Genomic DNA, 19,480 nt, shown 5'->3' on the forward strand with positions numbered 1-19,480 from the left:
TACACACTATAATGAGAGTGATCAGTTAAGGTGAGCTATTACCAGCAGGAGAGAAAAAAAAACAAAAAAACAACCCCTTTTGTTGTGATAATCAAGATGGACCATTTCCAGCAGTTGACAAGAACATGTGAGGAACAGTAGGGGGGGAAAATAAACATGGGGAAATTGTTTTACTTTGTGTAATGACACATCTACTCCCAGTCTTTATTCAAGCCTGATTTAATGGTGTCCAGTTTGCAAATTAATTCCAATTCAGCAGTCTCCCGTTGGAGTCTGTTTTTGAAGTTTTTTTGTTGTAATATTGCGACTTTTAGGTCTGTAATCGAGTGACCAGAGAGATTGAAGTGTTCTCCGACTGGTTTTTGAATGTTATAATGTTATAATTCTTGACGTCTGATTTGTGTCCATTTATTCTTTTACGTAGAGACTGTCCAGTTTGACCAATGTACATGGCAGAGGGGCATTGCTGGCACATGATGGCATATATCACATTGGTGGATGTGCAGGTGAACGAGCCTCTGATAGTGTGGCTGATGTGATTAGGCCCTCTGATGGTGTCCCCTGAGTAGATATGTGGACACAGTTGGCAACGGGCTTTGTTGCAAGGATAGGTTCCTGGGTTAGTGTTTTTGTTGTGTGGTTTGTATTGATCCCAGAGTCAGAGCCAGCCTCCACCTGACCATCCAATCAGGACCCTCTGTCAGTGCAACCCTTCCCCTCCCTCCATGCTACAGAAACTCCCTGATTCTCTCCCATAGCACAGCTCCCCACCAGCCTCCTCACCCCATGGAAAAGCAGAGAGTGACAGCTGAGGAGCGGCTGCTGCCTCTAACCAGTGCTGGCCTGAGAACCTGGGGCTGGAGTCTCTCCCCATAGGGCCGTTTCAGGAAACAGGAGATGGGTGGAGGGTCAGCCATGATCAAGGCGGGCATGGGTGACCCCGGGGGATGATCAGTGGCAGCCTTCGGAAGGGGTCCCCGCAGCACAGCGAGAGGGGAGCTCCTGGAGAGATGCCATCCTGCTGCTGCCTCTGGGGAGGTCGAAGGGAATCCTCCCCATGGCACACGGAGCTGTTCTGCAGCTGATGAAGCAAACCTCATTAGGAAGAAAACCTTCCTCCTCCCCTGCTCTGCAGCCAGTATTGTTCTCAGTGCCCACATGACATAGAATGCCAGGAAGTGCTACTGCGCCAGCATCCCTGCCTGGAAGGAGACACACCAGATCCACTAGCAAGGGCTAGAAAAGGATCCGCTGGGGTTGCAGAGGAGACACAAAGCAGATGGAGACACTCCTTGCTCCAGCCTGGGAAGGATTTTCTCCTAGCATCCAGGGGAAGGGAGGGGATTGGATCAGGGTGGTAGGGAGCGAGCCCTTAATGTTGCTCTGTGATGGCTCACCTTGGATTAGCAATGATTTCTGATCTAAGGCTTAAGAATTTCCCTTGGCCTGTTATTGAAAAGCCACGGTGCTGCTGTTTGGCATTTGACTGTCAGGTGTTTTGTCTTTATTTATGGTGCTGATGGGGCTTTGAAATCACCCAGAAGCCCTGCTGGCTAGCTACAAAAGGTGTGTCTGAGTTTAGAAAGCAAGCAAGCAAAGACTGTATTCTGTTACCCCTCCAGCCTGCAAAGGCCTCCTGAAGGAGCTGGATTTCTCAGACTCAGAGTTGCTTGTAAATACTTGTTTCTTTTTTATGCAACATCTTGAAGTGTTCTTGGTATCTTTTTTTCCCTGCTGCTAAACAGCTTGGGTGTGCAGGATTTTTTACATTAACCTGCAGGTAAGAATGGCATTCACTTGCAAGATTCAAAGAATCAAGCAGGACTGTATGGCCATGCTTTGAGCTAATTGGATGTTGATGTTTGTGGGGAGTGGGCTAATTGTTTGTTCAGTCTGAGGCACAAGGAACTGAATGCTGCCCTGGGGACTCCCACCAGCCATTTTACCAGCAGGGTGTGCAGTGGGAAGGAGTGGAGAGATTATTGCAAAGGTTTAGGAGGTAAACTGGATCACGTTCAGCCGGTTGGGATATCAAGCTCTTCCACTGGGGGACTTTGACCATTTCCAGCAATCCAGCATTGGATTCTATGGATCTCAGAAGAGCTTATTTTCCTTTGGGCATGTGCAAGACCCATGGGGCCAGATCCCGCATACGAAAGGTGAGTACAGGACAGGGGAGCAAGGTTTCCTTCTCTGCTGGCCCAAGCATCACCATTCACCTTGGTGGTTATAGCCCCTGCAAACACTGGCCTCTCCCTCACACCAGCCTTACGCAGGGTGCAGCTCCACGGCTGCCCTGGCGTTACTCCTGGCTTGTGCTGGGCAGAGCAGAATAAGGCCCTATGGATGTGTCATTTGGGGATTCAGGGGTTGGAAGAGTCCAAGATGGAGGCAGGCTGGAGGAGTCCAGGCTGGGGATCATCTCCTGTGGCCTTCCGTGAATGCTGTTAGGTGTATGGACATTCACTGATCATGAGCAAGAGACCCCAGGACAAATGCTGTACTGTGTTGTGCTGGTGTCAATCTGGAGTCGCTGCACTGACTTCAGTGGGTTGAGGCTGGTGTAACAGAGCAGAATGAGATTGAGGCAGCCCCTTCTGTCTCTGGGGCAGCTTGCAGCTTATGGCGTTCCCCTCAAGGGCAATGCTGCTGAAGGACACCGGGGCACAGATTTGTGACTACAGTCGTTGGGTGGATCCATGAGTTGCCTACGAGATCCCAGCATTGCTTTCTGTGGTTTGCTGCAGGTGTGCCTTGAAACAAGGGAAAGGCCATGGGCCTGAGACCAAGCTATGGGTGATGCTGAGGGATCGGGGGAGCTGCTGCTCTCTCCAAATTCATTCCCTGCCCCTCTCTTTCTCTCCTACAGGTTCCTCCCAGGGCTGGCTGTCATGGATTTGCCATGGGATTGTAATGTCTTTGGCCTTCCTGATGATGGTCATCACCTTCCCCATCTCCACATGGTTTGTCTTGAAAGTAAGTGGGAAATAATACCTGGTCCTTACTCCTAAATACAGATGGTGGTGGGAGGGGGAGAGTCTGGGGAAAGGCAACGATGCCCTTTTCGCTGCTTGGAATGTCCTTAAGTAGCTGCATGGTCAATGCATTGTGTACTGCTGCAGCCTCTCTAGTGGGCACCTATGGCATAAAAGCCAACTGACGGAACAGGCAGCATTATCTTCACCTTAGGCCATTCCCTTTGCGCTGCCAGTGAGACCCAGCTCTCCAGACTAGAGCCAACCCACCTGCTAGTCCATAGCGAGTGTAACATCAGTAGTTCCTGTAGCGCAAAGGCTGCCACTGGTGCAATGGTCCAGGTGTGAGTGCAAGAGGCTCTCCTGGGGGACTGGAAGGGCGGAGTGTCTTATTTTCTACTATTAAAATTTGTGTAAATGTATATTCAGGGTAAATGCAGCTGAAGGTTACTGGAAAGTTGCCAGTGCAGCCTGTGGCATCTCAAAGTTGGGGATCCCCTGATCATAGAATCATAGAATATCAGGGTTGGATGGGACCTCAGGAGGTCATCTAGTCCAACCCCTTGCTCAAAGCAGGACCAATCCCCAACTAAATCATCCCAGCCAGGGCTTTGTCAAGCCTGACCTTGAAAACTTCTAAGGAAGGAGACTCCACCACCTCCCTAGGTAACCCATTCCAGTGTTTCACCACCCTCCTCGTGAAAAAGTTTTTCCTAATGTCCAACCTAAACCTCCCCCACTGCAACTTGAGACCATTACTCCTTGTTCTGTCATCTGCTACCACTGAGAACAGTCTAGATCCATCCTCTTTGGAACCCCCTTTCAGATAGTTGAAAGCAGCTATCAAATCCCCCCTCATTCTTCTCTTCCGCAGACTAAACAATCCCAGTTCCCTCAGCCTCTCCTCATAAGTCATGTGCTACAGCCCCATGAGAGGTGCCATCTACCCTTGACTCCTGTTGACTCCAGTGGGAGTTGGAGGAGCGCAGCTTGCCTGTAGCATGCATCATCTGGCCATGGGATTCTGCTCAGCTTACTGAGTATTGAGTTTACAACCAAACATCTGGGGTCACCTGCCAGAGAAGGGTATACCTCGCAGGTGGAGTCAAATGACTTACAGAGATCTCAGTAGTTTTTCATTTTATCCCAGTTGATATGAATATAATGAATCATGGCCAGATGCAGCAGAGCCCATGGTTGTCCTTGGGGACTGATCCCACGAGCTCCACACCAGAAGCACAAACCCTTACTGTTGGTGCAAAAGGATGAGCTCCATTAGCTGTGTGGGGCTCTTATGTTTGCCAAGCCAACCACAAGAGGGAGCACTGTGTATTAAGCCCAGGCATTGTAGAGACAGAAAAAATAACTTTTTTTTAAAGTGCCCAGTGTGTATTTTTCCTCCTGTCTATTTGGTTTAAATGTTTCCTTTCCAGATAGTCCCTGCTTACGAGCAAATGATTGTATTCTGCTTGGGCCGGATCCGAGCCCCCCAGGCGCCAGGCATGGTCCTGCTGTTGCCGTTCATAGATTACTGGCAACGAGTAGACTTGAGGACAAGAGCCTTTAATGTGCCACCGGGTAAGGTGAGCTACATCCATTTCTACGATTCTATGCGATTTGCTATGCGATGTGGCAGCTTCTCTGATGAGTCTGGTCATCCATTGCAACCCTCTTGAAGAGATCAGGGTAGAGACCTTTGCAAACCTTCCTAATGAAAGCCACATGCTGAATCTTGCATGCTTTGGGCTTTCATTCCAGTTGCAAAACTGTAGTACAGATTCACAAACCTTTTAGATGAACTGAGGCCAAATATCATGAGATCGCAGGCTAGGGTTTTCCTTCCGCACAGCCTCCCATGGGGTATGCTGAGCCAAGATTTTCAAAAGCAACCAGTGGTTCTGGGTGCCTGAATTTGTGGGTGTCCAAGGTAAGTGACACCTGCTTTTCCAAAAGTGCTGAGCATCCACCTGTGAAAATCAGGTCCTTTTCAGGTATCTCCAGGTAGGCACCCACAATCACTACTCTTGTAGAATTTGGCTGTGGTTTAGACCAGCCCAACCTTGGGCGGGCGGGGGTGGGGGTTTGAGCCATGGATAAAAGACAAATGTAGACAGATATCTCATTGACAAAAAATATTAGCTGCAAATCTGTGAGATCTGAAATTGAGATGATGTTGTTAATGTAACCATTCTGCCACGTGGAACCAGCAGCAACCAGGGCCGGGTTCAATATCTAGGGTTTCCTTTCCATCGATGCAACACAGAACCGGCTTGAGCTCCCATCCCATAACCTGGGAAAATTACACACCACCCTGGGTGCACCTGAGAGGCAATACTTCCCCACTCACAAGCACAGAGTTTGAGTGTCAATGAAAGGAGGGAAGTCACCCGACATTAATTAGGGAAAATGGCACAAGCGGGATTCATAATCATAAAACTGTGAGCAGGACACCCACCCCAGTGTGCGTGGGGCATTGCCTTCCGCCTCATGTTCTTGAGTTCTACAACCAAAAGTTCGTTTTCTGTGCCCCTCTCTGCTCCCTCACCATGCCCCACTCACAGTGGCTGTCCTTGTTCAGAGAAGACCCAGAGTTCAGAGGTGCATCTGTGTGAGTTCAGTTCCCACCTGGGGAAGAAAGCACCATGTTTGCTCCACCATCTGAGCACTTGCTTTGGCTGGCCACCCCACCAGCCATGGTTCCTCTCCACTGGCTGTCCCACTAGTTGCTTGTTCTGCTCACTGCCTCACCAGCTACTTGTTCACCAGCCAACTATCAGTCACCTTCTGTTACCACCTGCTTCTCTGCTGTGAACTCTGCACATCAGTCTCTTAGTAATTTTCAGCTCTGTGCTGAACACAGTCCCCCCATAACTGATTTCAGCTCTGATTGAGCCTTTAAAATAACAAAGAGGCTCCTAATGAAGCCTGTTTAGCTCTTTCTTTTAACAGTACAGAAGAACAGGTTAAACCACTCTGGAGAGGACTCTCGGGGACGGTTCACACCTCCTGGCTACAACACCTGTCCCCACTCCTCTTACTGTCACAGGGCTCTGGCATTTGAGCCCTGGCTTAACAAGGTCTGTTCTGCTGAGGGTGACCCCCTCATTTGGGACAGGTTAAGCACAGTTCTGCTCCCCTTTATTCATACAATAATGACAACATTGGTAACAGCATTTCACTACCCCTGCATTCAGTACTAAAATGATTTGTAACCCAACACCAGCTCAAGTTGATTACTTTGAGCAACACACCACTCTATCTGCTGGATATCTAAGCAAAGTAGGAGCAAATTGTATTTACATGAGCACACCTAAAGTCTCTCCCGCTCCCAGCTAGCTGTCAGGGAAGAATTCATTTAGACCCTGCTTACATCAATAATAATAATCATGTTCTTTATGACAGTGCCTAAAGGCCAGCCAAGAATGGGGCCCCATTGTACAAGAACAGGACAATCACAGAGTACGAGATGGCCCCTGCATCTGCGATCTTACAATGTAGATAGACAAGACAGACACAGGGTGAGGGAGGGGGTAGAACTTGCCCCCCTCATTGGTGCTGGGTGATCCTGTGACGGCGTAGAGTCTGGACAAGCACCTTAAAGTTGATTCAGATACTCACCCAAAGAAGCAAAATTCATCCAGAAGGCTCACACTGGCAGGTTGCCTGGTGAAATCTTGAGCACTTCCAGTGTCTGCTTGGGGTGGAAACTACACAAAAGGAGCCCTTAGCACAGTCTCTTGGTTGCGCTGGCATCTGGTTCCAGAAGGACCAAGAAGTGCCATCAGTAGGGCCCTACCAAATTCACGGTCCATTCTGGTCAATTTCACAGTCATAGGATTTTAAAAATCATAAATTTCATGATTTCAGCTATTTAAATCTGAAATTTCTCGGTGTTGTAATTGTTGGGGTCCTGACCCAAAAAGGAGTTCTGGGTGCTGGGTGTGGGGGGGCGGGGGAGAGGTCAGAAGATTATTGTAGGGGGGCTTGCAGTACTGCTACCCTTACTTCTATGCTACTGCTGGCGATGGTGCTGCCTTCAGAGCTGGGCAGCTGGAGAGTGGTGGCTGTTGGCTGGAAGCCCAGCTCTGAAGGCAGAGCTGTCGCCAGCAGCAGCGCAGAAGTAAGGATGGCCTGGTATGGTATTGCCACCCTTACTTCTGTGCTGCTGCCTGCAGAGCTGGTCCCTCAGTCAACAGCGGCCATTCTCCAGCCGCCCAGCTCTGCAGGCAGCAGCGCAGAAGTAAGGAGGGCATGGTATGGTATTGCCATCCTTACTTCTGTGCTTCTGCTCACGGGGCACTGCCTTCAGAGCTGGGCACCTGCCCAACAGCTGCAGCTCTCCATCCGCCCAGCTCTGAAGGCAGTGCAGAAGTAAGGGTGGTAATACTGGGACACCCTTAAAATAACCTTGTAACCCCCCTGCAACTCCATTTTGTGTCAGGACTCGCAATTTAAGAAACGCTGGTCTCCCCTTGAAATCTGTGAAATATAGGATAAAAGCACACAAAAGACCAGACTTCACGGCGGGAGACCAGATTTCATGGTCCGTGATGCGTCTTTCATGGCTGTGAATTTTGTAGGGCCCTAGCCATGATGCATGAAATGAAGGAGAAGGAGTTAACTTGTTTGGGTTTTTGTAACTCTATAAATAAGGTTTGGTTTGAGATTTGTGGAGGAAGGTTTGTGGGGTTTTTGTGGGATTTTCCTACGTTTTGTTTTGCCTGTTTAAATGAATCAGGGATGTCTCACTGGTCAGGAATCAGAGTTTGGGGGATAGCAGTCCAGATCTTCCAAGGTATGTGGGCACCCAACTTCCATTGAATCAATAGCTTGGAGGATCTGGGCCCTTCTTGCTAAAGCTTCTGTTCACAGCTGACCACCAAGGATGGAGCCATGATTTCCATGGGGGCTGATATCCAGTTCCAGGTGTGGGATCCTGTGCTGTCTGTCATGATGGTGAAGGATCTGAATGCAGCCACCCGAATGATGGCCCAAAATGCCATGAACAAGACCCTGCTGAAGAAGAACCTGAGGGAGATCCAGACGGAGAAGCTGCGGATTGGGGACCAGCTCCTGGTGAGAGTTTGCTTATGACCTTGGGCCTTGCTCCTGCGCTGTGACATGGGCAGTGCAGCACCCCATTGCAGTCTGTGCCTCACCAGCTGCAGGAAACCTTTCATGTGAAACAAGGACCTGGATCCCTAATTCTCTAGCTATGTAACACATGGAAATAACAACCAAGGAGGGAAACTATAGCTGCTTCACCCTGAATCTGCCCCCAAGAGACTATGTGGACTCTCAAGGTTTCACTGTGTCTCAGAGCCAGAGGTGTGTTGGAGTGTGCAGGAGGATAGGGTGGAGATGCAGCCCCTATGCGGCAGTCTGGGGTCCTTACACCTGCACAGGGGAGAGGCAGGCAGAATGCCTCAGGGGGAACCAAGCGAGGGGCTTCCAGGTGTAAGGGGGATAAGGCGGATACACAGAGGACAACCTCAGGACTACAAGGAGGGAATGGAGCATGCTCTGGGGGCCTCTCTATTTCCATGCAGCCTGCTCAGCCAGAGCTCAGAGTGGAAGGGGTCCTTTCCATGCTCCATTATAGTCTGTTGCTTTGCACTTACCCAGATCTGACTGGGATGTTTTTGGTTTTTACTTTGCCAATTGTCTTTTAGCTTGAAATCAACGACATGACCAAGTCCTGGGGCCTGGAAGTGGATCGGGTTGAGCTGATTTTAGAGGCAGTGCTGCAACCCTCCCAAGAGAGTCTGTCTGGACCTCTGACCATGACACCCCCGATCCTTGGGTTTGAAGGGCTACATAACACCATTCAGCAGCTGGCTACTCACTTCTTTAGCAACAGCGTGGCAGTGGCAGCAGCAGCTAGTCCTGAGACAGGTAACCAGCCTGGCTACACCTTCCTCACCCACGCCTGCTATGTGCTCTGCTTTTATCCTCAGGGGGACAAAACAAGAAGTCTTTGCTTGGCTTTTAAACAGCCAGGATGTCTACAGGCATCAATGGATGAATCTGTCTCTCAGATCCCGAGTGGGACAGACAATGTCTCTGGTGGCAAAGTTTTGCCAGAAGTGACCATAGAGCAGCAGCTGAGAGTCGTGGCAACCTCCCATTGTGAGAGGAGGGAGATAATTGGTATCTTGGATGCTGGTGTGCGGTGAGTGTTGCCAAATCTCTCTTTCATGGTCACCAGGACAGGAAGAAGAGATTAAATAAGGACTGTATATTTAGGTACTTCTCAGACCCTTGCCCTAGTATATGGGCACCTCACAATCTATTGTATTTAGCCGCACAGCCCCCCTGAGAGGTAGGGCAGTGCTATTATCTCCAGTATATAGAGGCACAGACAGGTTAAGGGACTTGCCCAAACTCACACAGGAACTAGTGGCAAAGCAGGGGATTGAAACTGGGTCTTCTTAGTCCCAGACTAGTACCCTAACCACTGGATCATCCTAACTCTCAGAACAGGACTCACAATACCTCTTTTCTCTGTTTTTATGTTGTAGTGGGTCAATATAATACCCAGATATGATGCGGGTTCGTGTGCTATACATGTGGCTGATAGAGGTTGGATGGACAGGAAGGACTAGGGGACTCCTTTCTGACCGCTCATCAGAGCTTTACTGGACAGTGGCTTGTGGTTCCCTGCTACTCCTGCGCTGACAGCTAACTTCATTTCAGTCAGCCTGGCGCCCCCAAACCCATCTTGACACCTTTGTCCCCAGCAGACAGCGTGGTGACAGTGAATGAGGGAGAACAACCAGCTCCTACCATCACCACCACCAGTAGCAGCAGCAGCAGGAGGAAACCTAGCCCTGAGGAGTTGCTGTCAGCTCTGGAGCTGTTCTTGTCTGAGTTCTTGGTTGGCTCAGTCAGAGCTTCCTACCAGCTCAACATCATACTTCCGAGTGGTGCGCGGAGAACCTACTTCATAGATCTCACTGCAGGTCACTGCCATTTATTCTCCCTGTGTTTGGGAGGCACTTTGGTGGGTGAGGACTTTGAGCTGTGTTGTGTGTGGGTGCAGGCATGTGCATGGTCTTTATACCCCACACACAGAGCTGAACTCATTAGCAGAGTTGGTTGGAAAATGTGGAGTGGGGGGGAATTCCATGGAAAAATTCAACTTTTCAGTGAATAATTGAAATATTTTGGTTCTGAAATGGTGCTACTTGGGAGTTGTAGTTTGACAGGGAGGTGATATCACCAACCCCAGTCCCCTCTCTTACACAGGCTCCTGGTAGGATTCGTTCTCTACTAAGGTGTGTAGCATCGCATGGGTCAGCCAGAACTCACAACCAGAACAGCCTGGATATAATCAAGGAGACTCCCTGCTCTGCTGTCTAAACAGAAACAGGACGCTGAGCAGGACATGGGACTAGAAGGAATCCAGGTTGCAAGGGGTGGTGATATCTCTCTCTCCCCTAGGCTCCAGAAGATTAACCTGACCAGGCTCAGAGACTGTGTCAGGGGCCTGGGCACTGGCAGTCCAGCTCAGTGGTTACAACTGGGCTGAGGGGGCAAAAGGTCAGAGCCCGAGTCAGGAGCCAGGAAGGGGACATGGGCTGGAGCACAAACCATCACAGCTGCGGGCCCAGCATTGAGCAGTCAGCGACCTGCTGCTGAGCTTAAAAACAGGCCCACTAACTCTCTTCAGGCACCCCTAGCAGAACCCATCAATCAGCCTGGAGAGTACTCAGGCCCAGTAGGAGGTGCCTGGTCCTGACACCTTGCTGCGAGGACTTTTAGCTGAGGAGTTGTGAGCCAGGGTCTGAGGTGAGAGCTTATTAAAGGAAGCAAATTTACTCTGATTAGCTTGTTTTTTAGCTTGCACTTGTTCAGATCCTTTATGGGGAACATTTTGACACCAAATGGGGAATATAAGGTAGGGCTAACCTGCAGTGTCACATCCAGCCACAAAAGGGTGCACAGGGATGGCACATAGCTTTACATTTCCCATGATACCACACTGTTCCATGACCATGCCTTGCATGGCCATGGTGCATCATGGGAGATGAAGTCCAGCCTGGCTGGCACAGGAAGAATAGGCGCATGAAGCGCCCGAACTACAACTCCTATCAGGCACTGCGGCAGCATTTCCAAATAGAAGTATTTTGGTTTTGCAGCTGAAAATGTTCCAGTTTTTCTGCATTTGGTGGTTCAACAAAAAGTCAGTTCTCTGTGGAGAGCAAAAACCCAATATTCCTTCAAAAAAACCATTTAGATGGAAAATTTTACAAACAGAAATATGTCTACTGCCCATCTGCATAATGAGCAATTACTGTGGTGTGGGATTGCTGGTTGTTGTCCACCTCTAGCCCAAGGTGGCAGGAAGACGCTCCCCTCCAATGGCAGCTTGGCCTAAAGCACTTTGTCTGGGTGATCTCCACTTCCTAGCTGATGGGCAGCCACGTTGCTCAGTAACCCACCATCATCCTAGACATTAACTGGCACCTTTATTGGTGCCCTCAGCAGAGAGGGCGTGGAGGGGGAGATCCCGTCCCATCTGGGATGCTGCTGGAGCACTGTAGGGAGAAGCTTGCCCTGCTGCTGGAGGGAGGGGATTGTCTCCTTTCACCAGTGCTAAATTCACTTCATTAAACAAAACAACCACAAAGGGCCTCTGACTTCCCCAAGGTGTTAGATGTGAAACCCTGGTACTGATCCCCCCTTTCTCTCTCCCTCCCATATATCCATTCCCTACAGGCAGTGAGCGAATTGGCCATGGGGACCCTGAGTGCAACCCTGATGTGATTCTGGAGATGATGGAAAATGACCTGCAGGCTTTCTTCTCAGGTGAACTTCACCCTCTGAGTGCCTACATGAGCGGGAGGTTGCGTGTCAAGGGTGACCTGAGCGTTGCCCTGAAACTAGAGGAGCTCTTCAAGGCAATGAAACAACGTAGATAAAGAGAGAATGTGTGTGAGAAGGCAGGAGAATTGAAGAATCTGGCAGGAGAACCATCTAATTGTGAAGGGAGTGAGGACTCAAGCTTTTCTATTCTCTGTTTCATGCACTGGGGATATTGATCATTGCACAGAGGAGAAAGAAGACAAATCCCCTCTGTGACGGGATCTCTGGGGTGCAGCGTGGGACTGTGGGACCGCTGTGCCCCCTTAACTCTCCAGCCTGGTCTGTCTCTCACAATGCTTTGCTAATGACAAGCAGCAAACCCCTCCAGGCGCTGTGATCACTCAGCACAACCACATGTGGAGCCCCACACCCAGCTAAATTGCATGAATGCTCCCAGAGCCACTCATGAATTGCAGAGAAAGGCACCAGCCAAATCCCCCCAGCTCCCAGCACTGTACCTCAGGAATATACCATCTTGCACTGCTGAAGACGAGCTGTGCAAGTTTATTAATTGGTTTGCCACTTCATCAATGGAAAGTGGATATACACCCGCCTTTGCAAACCTGAGCAGATTTACCAAACACTTCAAGCAAATTCACTGGTAAAGATAAACAGTAAAAGAAGTTTATTGACTACAAAAGATATATTTTAAGGGATAAGCAAAAAGTCAGAGTTAGTTACCAAAAGAAAAGAAAATATAAGCACACAGCCTAAACTCTCAATCCTATTAGACTGGGAAACATCTAGATTAAGCAGTTTTTCTCACCCCACTGGATACTGCAGTTCATAGTACACAGGTTTCACCCTTGAAACCTGGGCTAGTCTCCTCTGTTGGCGTCTTCAGTCTTCTGAACATCCTTGCTGCTTGCGGCATAGGTGGGGAGAAAAGAAAAGGCCAAGCATGTGGCTGTGTTCTGTTTTATGCCCTTAGTCCATATGCTTGGAGAACACAAGTCCAGGCATGTCTGGTGGGCATTGCTGAGTCACCACTTGCTGGACGTGCACAAGTCCATGGGGCCGGACGAGTTGCATCCGAGAGTGCTGAAGGAATTGGCGGCTGTGATTGCAGAGCCATTGGCCATTATCTTTGAAAACTCGTGGCGAACCGGGGAAGTCCCGGATGACTGGAAAAAGGCTAATGTAGTGCCAATCTTTAAAAAAGGGAAGAAGGAGGATCCTGGGAACTACAGGCCAGTCAGCCTCACCTCAGTCCCTGGAAAAATCATGGAGCAGGTCCTCAAAGAATCAATCTTGAAGTACTTGCATGAAAGGAAAGTGATCAGGAACAGCCAGCATGGATTCACCAAGGGAAGGTCATGCCTGACTAATCTAATCGCCTTTTATCATGAGATTACTGGTTCTGTGGATGAAGGGAAAGCAGTGGATGTATTGTTTCTTGACTTTAGCAAAGCTTTTGACACGGTCTCCCACAGTATTCTTGTCAGCAAGTTAAGGAAGTATGGGCTGGATGAATGCACTATAGGGTGGGTAGAAAGCTGGCTAGATTGTCGGGCTCAACGGGTAGTGATCAATGGCTCCATGTCTAGTTGGCAGCCGGTGTCAAGTGGAGTGCCCCAGGGGTCGGTCCTGGGGCCGGTTTTGTTCAATATCTTCATAAATGATCTGGAGGATGGTGTGGATTGCACTCTCAGCAAATTTGCGGACGATACTAAACTGGGAGGAGTGGTAGATACGCTGGAGGGGAGGGATAGGATACAGAAGGACCTAGACAAATTGGAGGATTGGGCCAAAAGAAATCTGATGAGGTTCAATAAGGATAAGTGCAGGGTCCTGCACTTAGGACGGAAGAATCCAATGCACTGCTACAGACTAGGGACCGAATGGCTAGGCAGCAGTTCTGCGGAAAAGGACCTAGGGGTGACAGTGGACGAGAAGCTGGATATGAGTCAGCAGTGTGCCCTTGTTGCCAAGAAGGCCAATGGCATTTTGGGATGTATACGTAGGGGCATAGCGAGCAGATCGAGGGACGTGATCGTCCCCCTCTATTCGACATTGGTGAGGCCTCATCTGGAGTACTGTGTCCAGTTTTGGGCCCCACACTACAAGAAGGATGTGGATAAATTGGAGAGAGTCCAGCGAAGGGCAACAAAAATGATTAGGGGTCTAGAACACATGACTTATGAGGAGAGGCTGAGGGAGCTGGGATTGTTTAGCCTGCAGAAGAGAAGAATGAGGGAGGATTTGATAGCTGCTTTCAACTACCTGAAAGGGGGTTCCAAAGAGGATGGCTCTAGACTGTTCTCAATGGTAGCAGATGACAGAACGAGGAGTAATGGCTTCAAGTTGCAGTGGGGGAGGTTTAGATTGGATACTAGGAAAAACTTTTTCACTAAGAGGGTGGTGAAACACTGGAATGCGTTGCCTAGGGAGGTGGTGGAATCTCCTTCCTTGGAAGTTTTTAAGGTCAGGCTTGACAAAGCCCTGGCTGGGATGATTTAACTGGGAATTGGTCCTGCTTCGAGCAGGGGGTTGGACTAGATGACCTTCAGGGGTCCCTTCCAACCCTGATATTCTATGATTCTATGATTCTATGAAGGTTAAGCAATTCCACTGGTATGGCCTTATAGAGGTGAGTCATTGCATTGTGGCTCCTTTGCTGGACAATGGTGGTTGATGGTTGTTCAACACTCACCTGGGCATTGGTTATCCCCCTAGTTATTGTCTCTGGAGAGCTAGTATCTGGGTGCTTCCCAAACCCACAGCATATTTTAGTGACAACCATACAACACAATTCTCATAACTTCATATGCACCAATTATATATTTAGATGGAACAGTGGATTTCAGCAGATCTTAACTTTTCCCATGCTACCTTACGTGGCATGCTTTATATGCAATATCACAATTATATACAAAATGATTAATATGTGGGTTACAGGGCGCTCCCCTGGGCTGTAGAGTGTCACACCCTCCAAACACGAGTGCCCTGGGGGAGTGCAGAATGATAGCGCGAGAGGCCACACTGAGAACCCAGCAATGCTAAACCCAGGGTTGTGAATTCAACCCTTGAGGGGGTCATTTAGGGATCTGGGGCAAAAATTGGGAATTGGTCCTGCTTTGAGCAGGGGGTTGGACTAGATGACCTCCTGAGGTCACTTCCAATCCTGAGATTCTATGATTCTATGAAAATCCGCTTGGCACAAAGGTCTGATGGTGGGGGTTGGGTACCAATGGGTCAGGCCTAAGCAAACTTCCGAAGGGAAGTGGTGAATTCTGCAGGTCTCAGTACCATCAGAACAAGCCTGGAAGCCTTCCTGAAAGATGTGGCTTAGCCAAGCACAAATTGTTGGGATCAGCACAGGCGTACCTAGGTGAATTCTCTGGCCTGTGCTATGCAGGAGGTCTAATGGTCTCTTCTGGGCTTACAATCTATGACTCAGCTCAAGAAGAGGAAAAACATCAGGTGAAAGGCTTGATGCACAGCTGGGTTTCAACCCCACTTTTGTTTTTGTGGATGCACGTTAGTACAGAACCTCCCACCCCCACCCCGCCAATTGGAATTTGTGTTACTCCCTAATTGAAGTCCACAGGAGTTTCATGTTGTCATAACCATACAGCTAAGGGTAGCTTAGAATTCCTCCTTACCTGTAAGGGGTTAAGAAGCTCAAATAACCTTGTTGGCACCTGACCAAAAGGACCAATGGGGAAAGACGATACTTTCAAATCTTGGGCCAGGGGGAAGGCTTTGTTTTGTGTGTTTTCTTGGGCAGCAGAGAAGCATGAGGTCAGAAAATTCCTTCTCCTATAAACCATCCTAAATGTCTCTCATGTTACAAAAATTGTAAGTAAAAGCCACAAAAATTGTAAGTAAAAGCCAGGCAAGGCATGTTCGATTATCTTTTGTTTTGCTTGTGAAGTTTTCCTTTGCTGGAGGGAAGTTTTTTCCTGTTTTTTGTAACTTTGAAACTAAGCCTAGAGGAAGTTCTGCTGTGTTTTTGAATCTTTTGTTACCCTGTAAAGTTATTTTCCATCCTGATTTTACAGAGGTGAGTTTTACCTTTTTTTAAAATAAAATCCTTCTTTTAAGAACCTGACTGATTTCTCTATTGTCCTAAGACGCAGGGGTTTGGGTCTATGATCACTTTGTAACTAATTGGTTAGGATATTATTCTCTAGCCTCCCTAGGAAAGGGGGTGTAAGGGATCAGGGGGATATTTTGGGGGAATAGGAACTCCAAGTGGTCCTTTCCCTGATTCTTTGTTAAATCACTTGGTGGTAGCAGCATACCCTCCAAGGGCAAAGAATTTGTGCCTTGGCGAAGTTTTAACCTAAACTGGTAGAAATAAGCTTAGGGGAGTCTTTCATGTGTGTCCCTACATCTGTACCCTAGAGTTCAGAGTGGGGAGGGAATCCTGACACATTTCCCCTGAATGGGGACATTTGGGCAACTAAACCCTTAAAATCCCATCCATCTTGCTGGGCATCTTGCCCTGTCGGGTGAATCTCATTGAGTGGCATTGGGTTCCTGTCAACAAAAAATAAACCACTCCCTTCCAGCAGGAGAGGTAGAATTGCAGTGCTCCAGCACTGCAGCTAGTCATCTAATGACTTGATTTGCTGGTGCAAAGGGATGTTTAGGTCTTGTCCACATGGAACATTACTGCAGGGCATGGCAAGGTGTGACTCTACAGCACATTAGCTTGCCACAGTTCAGCATCCCTGTGTGGACACTGCTACAGCACATTAAAAGTCCCAAAATGTGCATAGATTCACACCCTGGTTTGCCATGTAGTAACTTCCACATAGACAAGCCCTGTTCTCTGTTGATTTTTGCACCCACGATTTGCAAGTGAAAAAATTGTGCCTGTGAAAACAAAGGCATTTCTCAAACTTTGGGCCACAGAATTTATAGAGGAGGGATGAGAGGAGTTTTCGGGAATGTCCTAGACTAAGGATCCCTAGAAGTTCTTGAACTTCCATGCACAAGTGGTTAGAATTCAGTGGTTGGTCTAATTTGTGCTTCAAAGTGATTTGCATACTTTTGATTAGCTATATATGTGGGTGTGTATATGTACATATCTTTATTTTGTAAGTTCCTCTGTATTTATTCTTGATCTACAATAAACATGTTACATGTAACTAGCTATCTGACTGTAGTGGTCTGATCATTTGTATACATTAAGAGGATAAAGCACTGGGCTGGGACTCAGGAGATCTGGGTTTTACTTCTGGCTCTGCCACTGACTTGCAGGTGTCCTTGGGCAAATCACTTTGCTTCTCTGCCCCAGTTTTCCCATCTGTAAAATAGGGATAGTGATATTGCCCTCCTTTGTGAAGTGCTTTGAGATCTATGGGTGAAATGCGCTACATGAGAGCTAGGGATTGCTAATGAACACTTTTTGTGGTATCTGTAGCTACGTAACTTTGGTGTACTGCAGCTTTAAATTTCTCTAGCTCTGCTGTCTGCCAGGATGCATTGCAGAGCTCATGCAGCATGCTGAAAGGGGGGGATCCCCACTCTCTCTCTGCACACTTTCTAAGGGAACAATCGTTTGTTTTTTGTTGTTTCCTGTGATCTAAAATAAATGTTCAGCTTGAAAATATGGAGACTACAAAGATCTGCCAGGTACATCTTGTGAGGTGCTGATCCCTGCCTCTGCATGTGCTTTGAGATTGTAGGGTCTAGGATGATGGGGCCCAGCGTGGTTGACCTCTGGGCACTTATACAGTAGAAATGTTTATTAATAATTAATGTGCTGTACACCAAGGATAGATGAGTCCATTTTCCTGGCACCAAATCCTTTTAAAAGATACAGGAAGATGAGGACTTGCCCTACCATGCAACTCTGAGACATCCTCAAGAGCAAGCTAGGCCTGCAGCAGAACTCTCAGCTGGCAGCTGACACAGCTATAAGCCCCCTGGTTCCATACCAGTGTCACAGCCAGGGGTGAGGTGAAAGCGACAAAGGAAACACACTCACCACTCCTATAGAGCATGTCTTGCTCTAGTCTATGGTGTGAGTATATCCTGGGCAGGGCTGGCAGGTTCCCTAGCCAGGAACCTGATTGTTGCCTTAAGCACCAATCTTTGAGCAGCACAAAACCATCAGGGGCAAACTCTATAATCCTTAGTCAAGCAAAGTGCCCAGTGCCTTGATTAGGAGTTTTGCTATATAAGGAAGGTGCACTTTGGCCCACAACAATTAATTACACGGCTGCAATAAACAAGGAGCTGTTTACTGGTGCTTTCGGGCCTGGTCTCCTATAATCCCTTCTGCTGGCCCTGCTCTCTGTAAATAACCATCTTGTCCTGAAACAAGCTTTAGATTTCTTTTAAATAGCAGGCTGGTCCCCCACTGTGGCTGAAAGCAAAACTGCAATAGAGTAAGGGATTTATTCCCCGCCCGCCCCTTGGGCCAAGATATGCCAGTGTTAATCAGGAGTAACCCACAAATGTCGACAGAGCTGGTGTGATAACATTGGTGTAACGGATCAGGAATCTGGCCCAGTGAGACAAAAGACCTAGCTTTGCTCCTGAGCCATGTGCTAAGGGGAGGTGAGGATTTCATTGGCACCCATGGCAGCATTAGGCACCCAGCACAGCTGTTATTGTGTGGTGAATCCCCTGCATGTTACACTGTGATTGAACCCATCAGTGGGTGGGCCTCAGCGCCTGCCCCTTGTCACACATCTTCAGTGTCCCTGCTAGCAGCCATGAAATGATGATGGATGTTTGCATCTTAGGTGATCTCTTGTATGGTGCTTATGAGTCACAGGAGATGAAGCAGAAACAGAAGGGGTCCAAAGATGCCACAGAAATAAACAGTGTCCTGAAAGACACATCAGCCCCTTTGTATCATTCCAACTGCACACAGGGGTTTAGCTTGTTCTATCCCACCTCCTTCAAGCCCCTCCCACCCCGCCCCACCTGCAGAGAAGACATGTTGGGGTGTGACTGGAACACTGCTGCCGTCTGACCATCTGGTGCAGTGGCCCCTTGGGGGCTTCTGCAGGGGGGTGCTGCAATCAGGTGTAGTGGAATCAGTCCGCATTAGCAGCTGTCCCTGCCCACTCACAGCCATGCAAGGAGTGAGTGCTGCAGGCAGCTTGCCCAGCAGCACCTCCCCTGTCTGCCAATGGGGGCCTGGAGCAGAAGTGGGGCAGTGAATTAGGCCCCTTAACTGTAAGTTACAGTCTTTTCTGAAAAAGAAAAGGAGTACTTGTGGCACCTTAGAGACTAACCAATTTATTTGAGCATAAGCTTTCGTGAGCTACGTGTAGCTCACGAAAGCTTATGCTCAAATAAATTGGTTAGTCTCTAAGGTGCCACAAGTACTCCTTTTCTTTTTGCGAATACAGACTAACACGACTGTTACTCTGAAACCAATCTTTTCTGAGAGGCTCAACCGCAAATGCTGATCTATGCACCCTGGAGCTTGGGAAGCTCAGGCCTTGATCCAGACCCAACATGCCTGGCCTCAGGCACATTATTTCCCTGAGAGGGCCAGGTGTTCTCAGAATTTCTCTCCTGCCCTGGCAAGATAAATAATGTGTCAAAGCAGCAAATGATCACCAGAGGGCAGGGCAGGAGGCGGCTGCACAGGGAAAGGGACTCACTACAGGCCAGAAACAGGAAGAGAGGTTATTTTCTCTTCTCAGAAATCGAAACTTACCAGC

General features: G+C 48.5%; 1 protein-coding gene across 1 annotated transcript; it reads left to right on the forward strand.

The window, feature by feature from the left end:
• The first annotated feature begins 2,889 nt into the window (after window positions 1–2,889).
• Window positions 2,890–11,899, forward strand: STOML1 (stomatin like 1). The gene is made up of 6 exons (XM_077828829.1): window positions 2,890–2,976; window positions 4,409–4,558; window positions 7,848–8,051; window positions 8,648–8,870; window positions 9,719–9,937; window positions 11,697–11,899. The coding sequence occupies exons 1-6, from the start codon at window positions 2,914–2,916 to the stop codon at window positions 11,897–11,899; spliced, it is 1,062 nt and encodes a 353-aa protein (XP_077684955.1). The 5' UTR covers window positions 2,890–2,913.
• The last annotated feature ends 7,581 nt before the right edge of the window (window positions 11,900–19,480 follow it).

This window comes from Eretmochelys imbricata, chromosome 10 (genome assembly GCF_965152235.1).
Source record: "Eretmochelys imbricata isolate rEreImb1 chromosome 10, rEreImb1.hap1, whole genome shotgun sequence".
In the NCBI taxonomy this organism is placed as follows: domain Eukaryota; kingdom Metazoa; phylum Chordata; order Testudines; family Cheloniidae; genus Eretmochelys; species Eretmochelys imbricata.

Bases quoted from the DNA above. Each gene is read 5' to 3' on its own strand.
- STOML1 (XM_077828829.1), top strand. From the start codon at position 2,914: ATGTCTTTGGCCTTCCTGATGATGGTCATCACCTTCCCCATCTCCACA. The intron at 4,559-7,847 runs GTGAGCTACATC...TTCTGTTCACAG, and splicing joins TTAATGTGCCACCGGGTAAG to CTGACCACCAAGGATGGAGC. The intron at 8,052-8,647 runs GTGAGAGTTTGC...ATTGTCTTTTAG, and splicing joins GGATTGGGGACCAGCTCCTG to CTTGAAATCAACGACATGAC.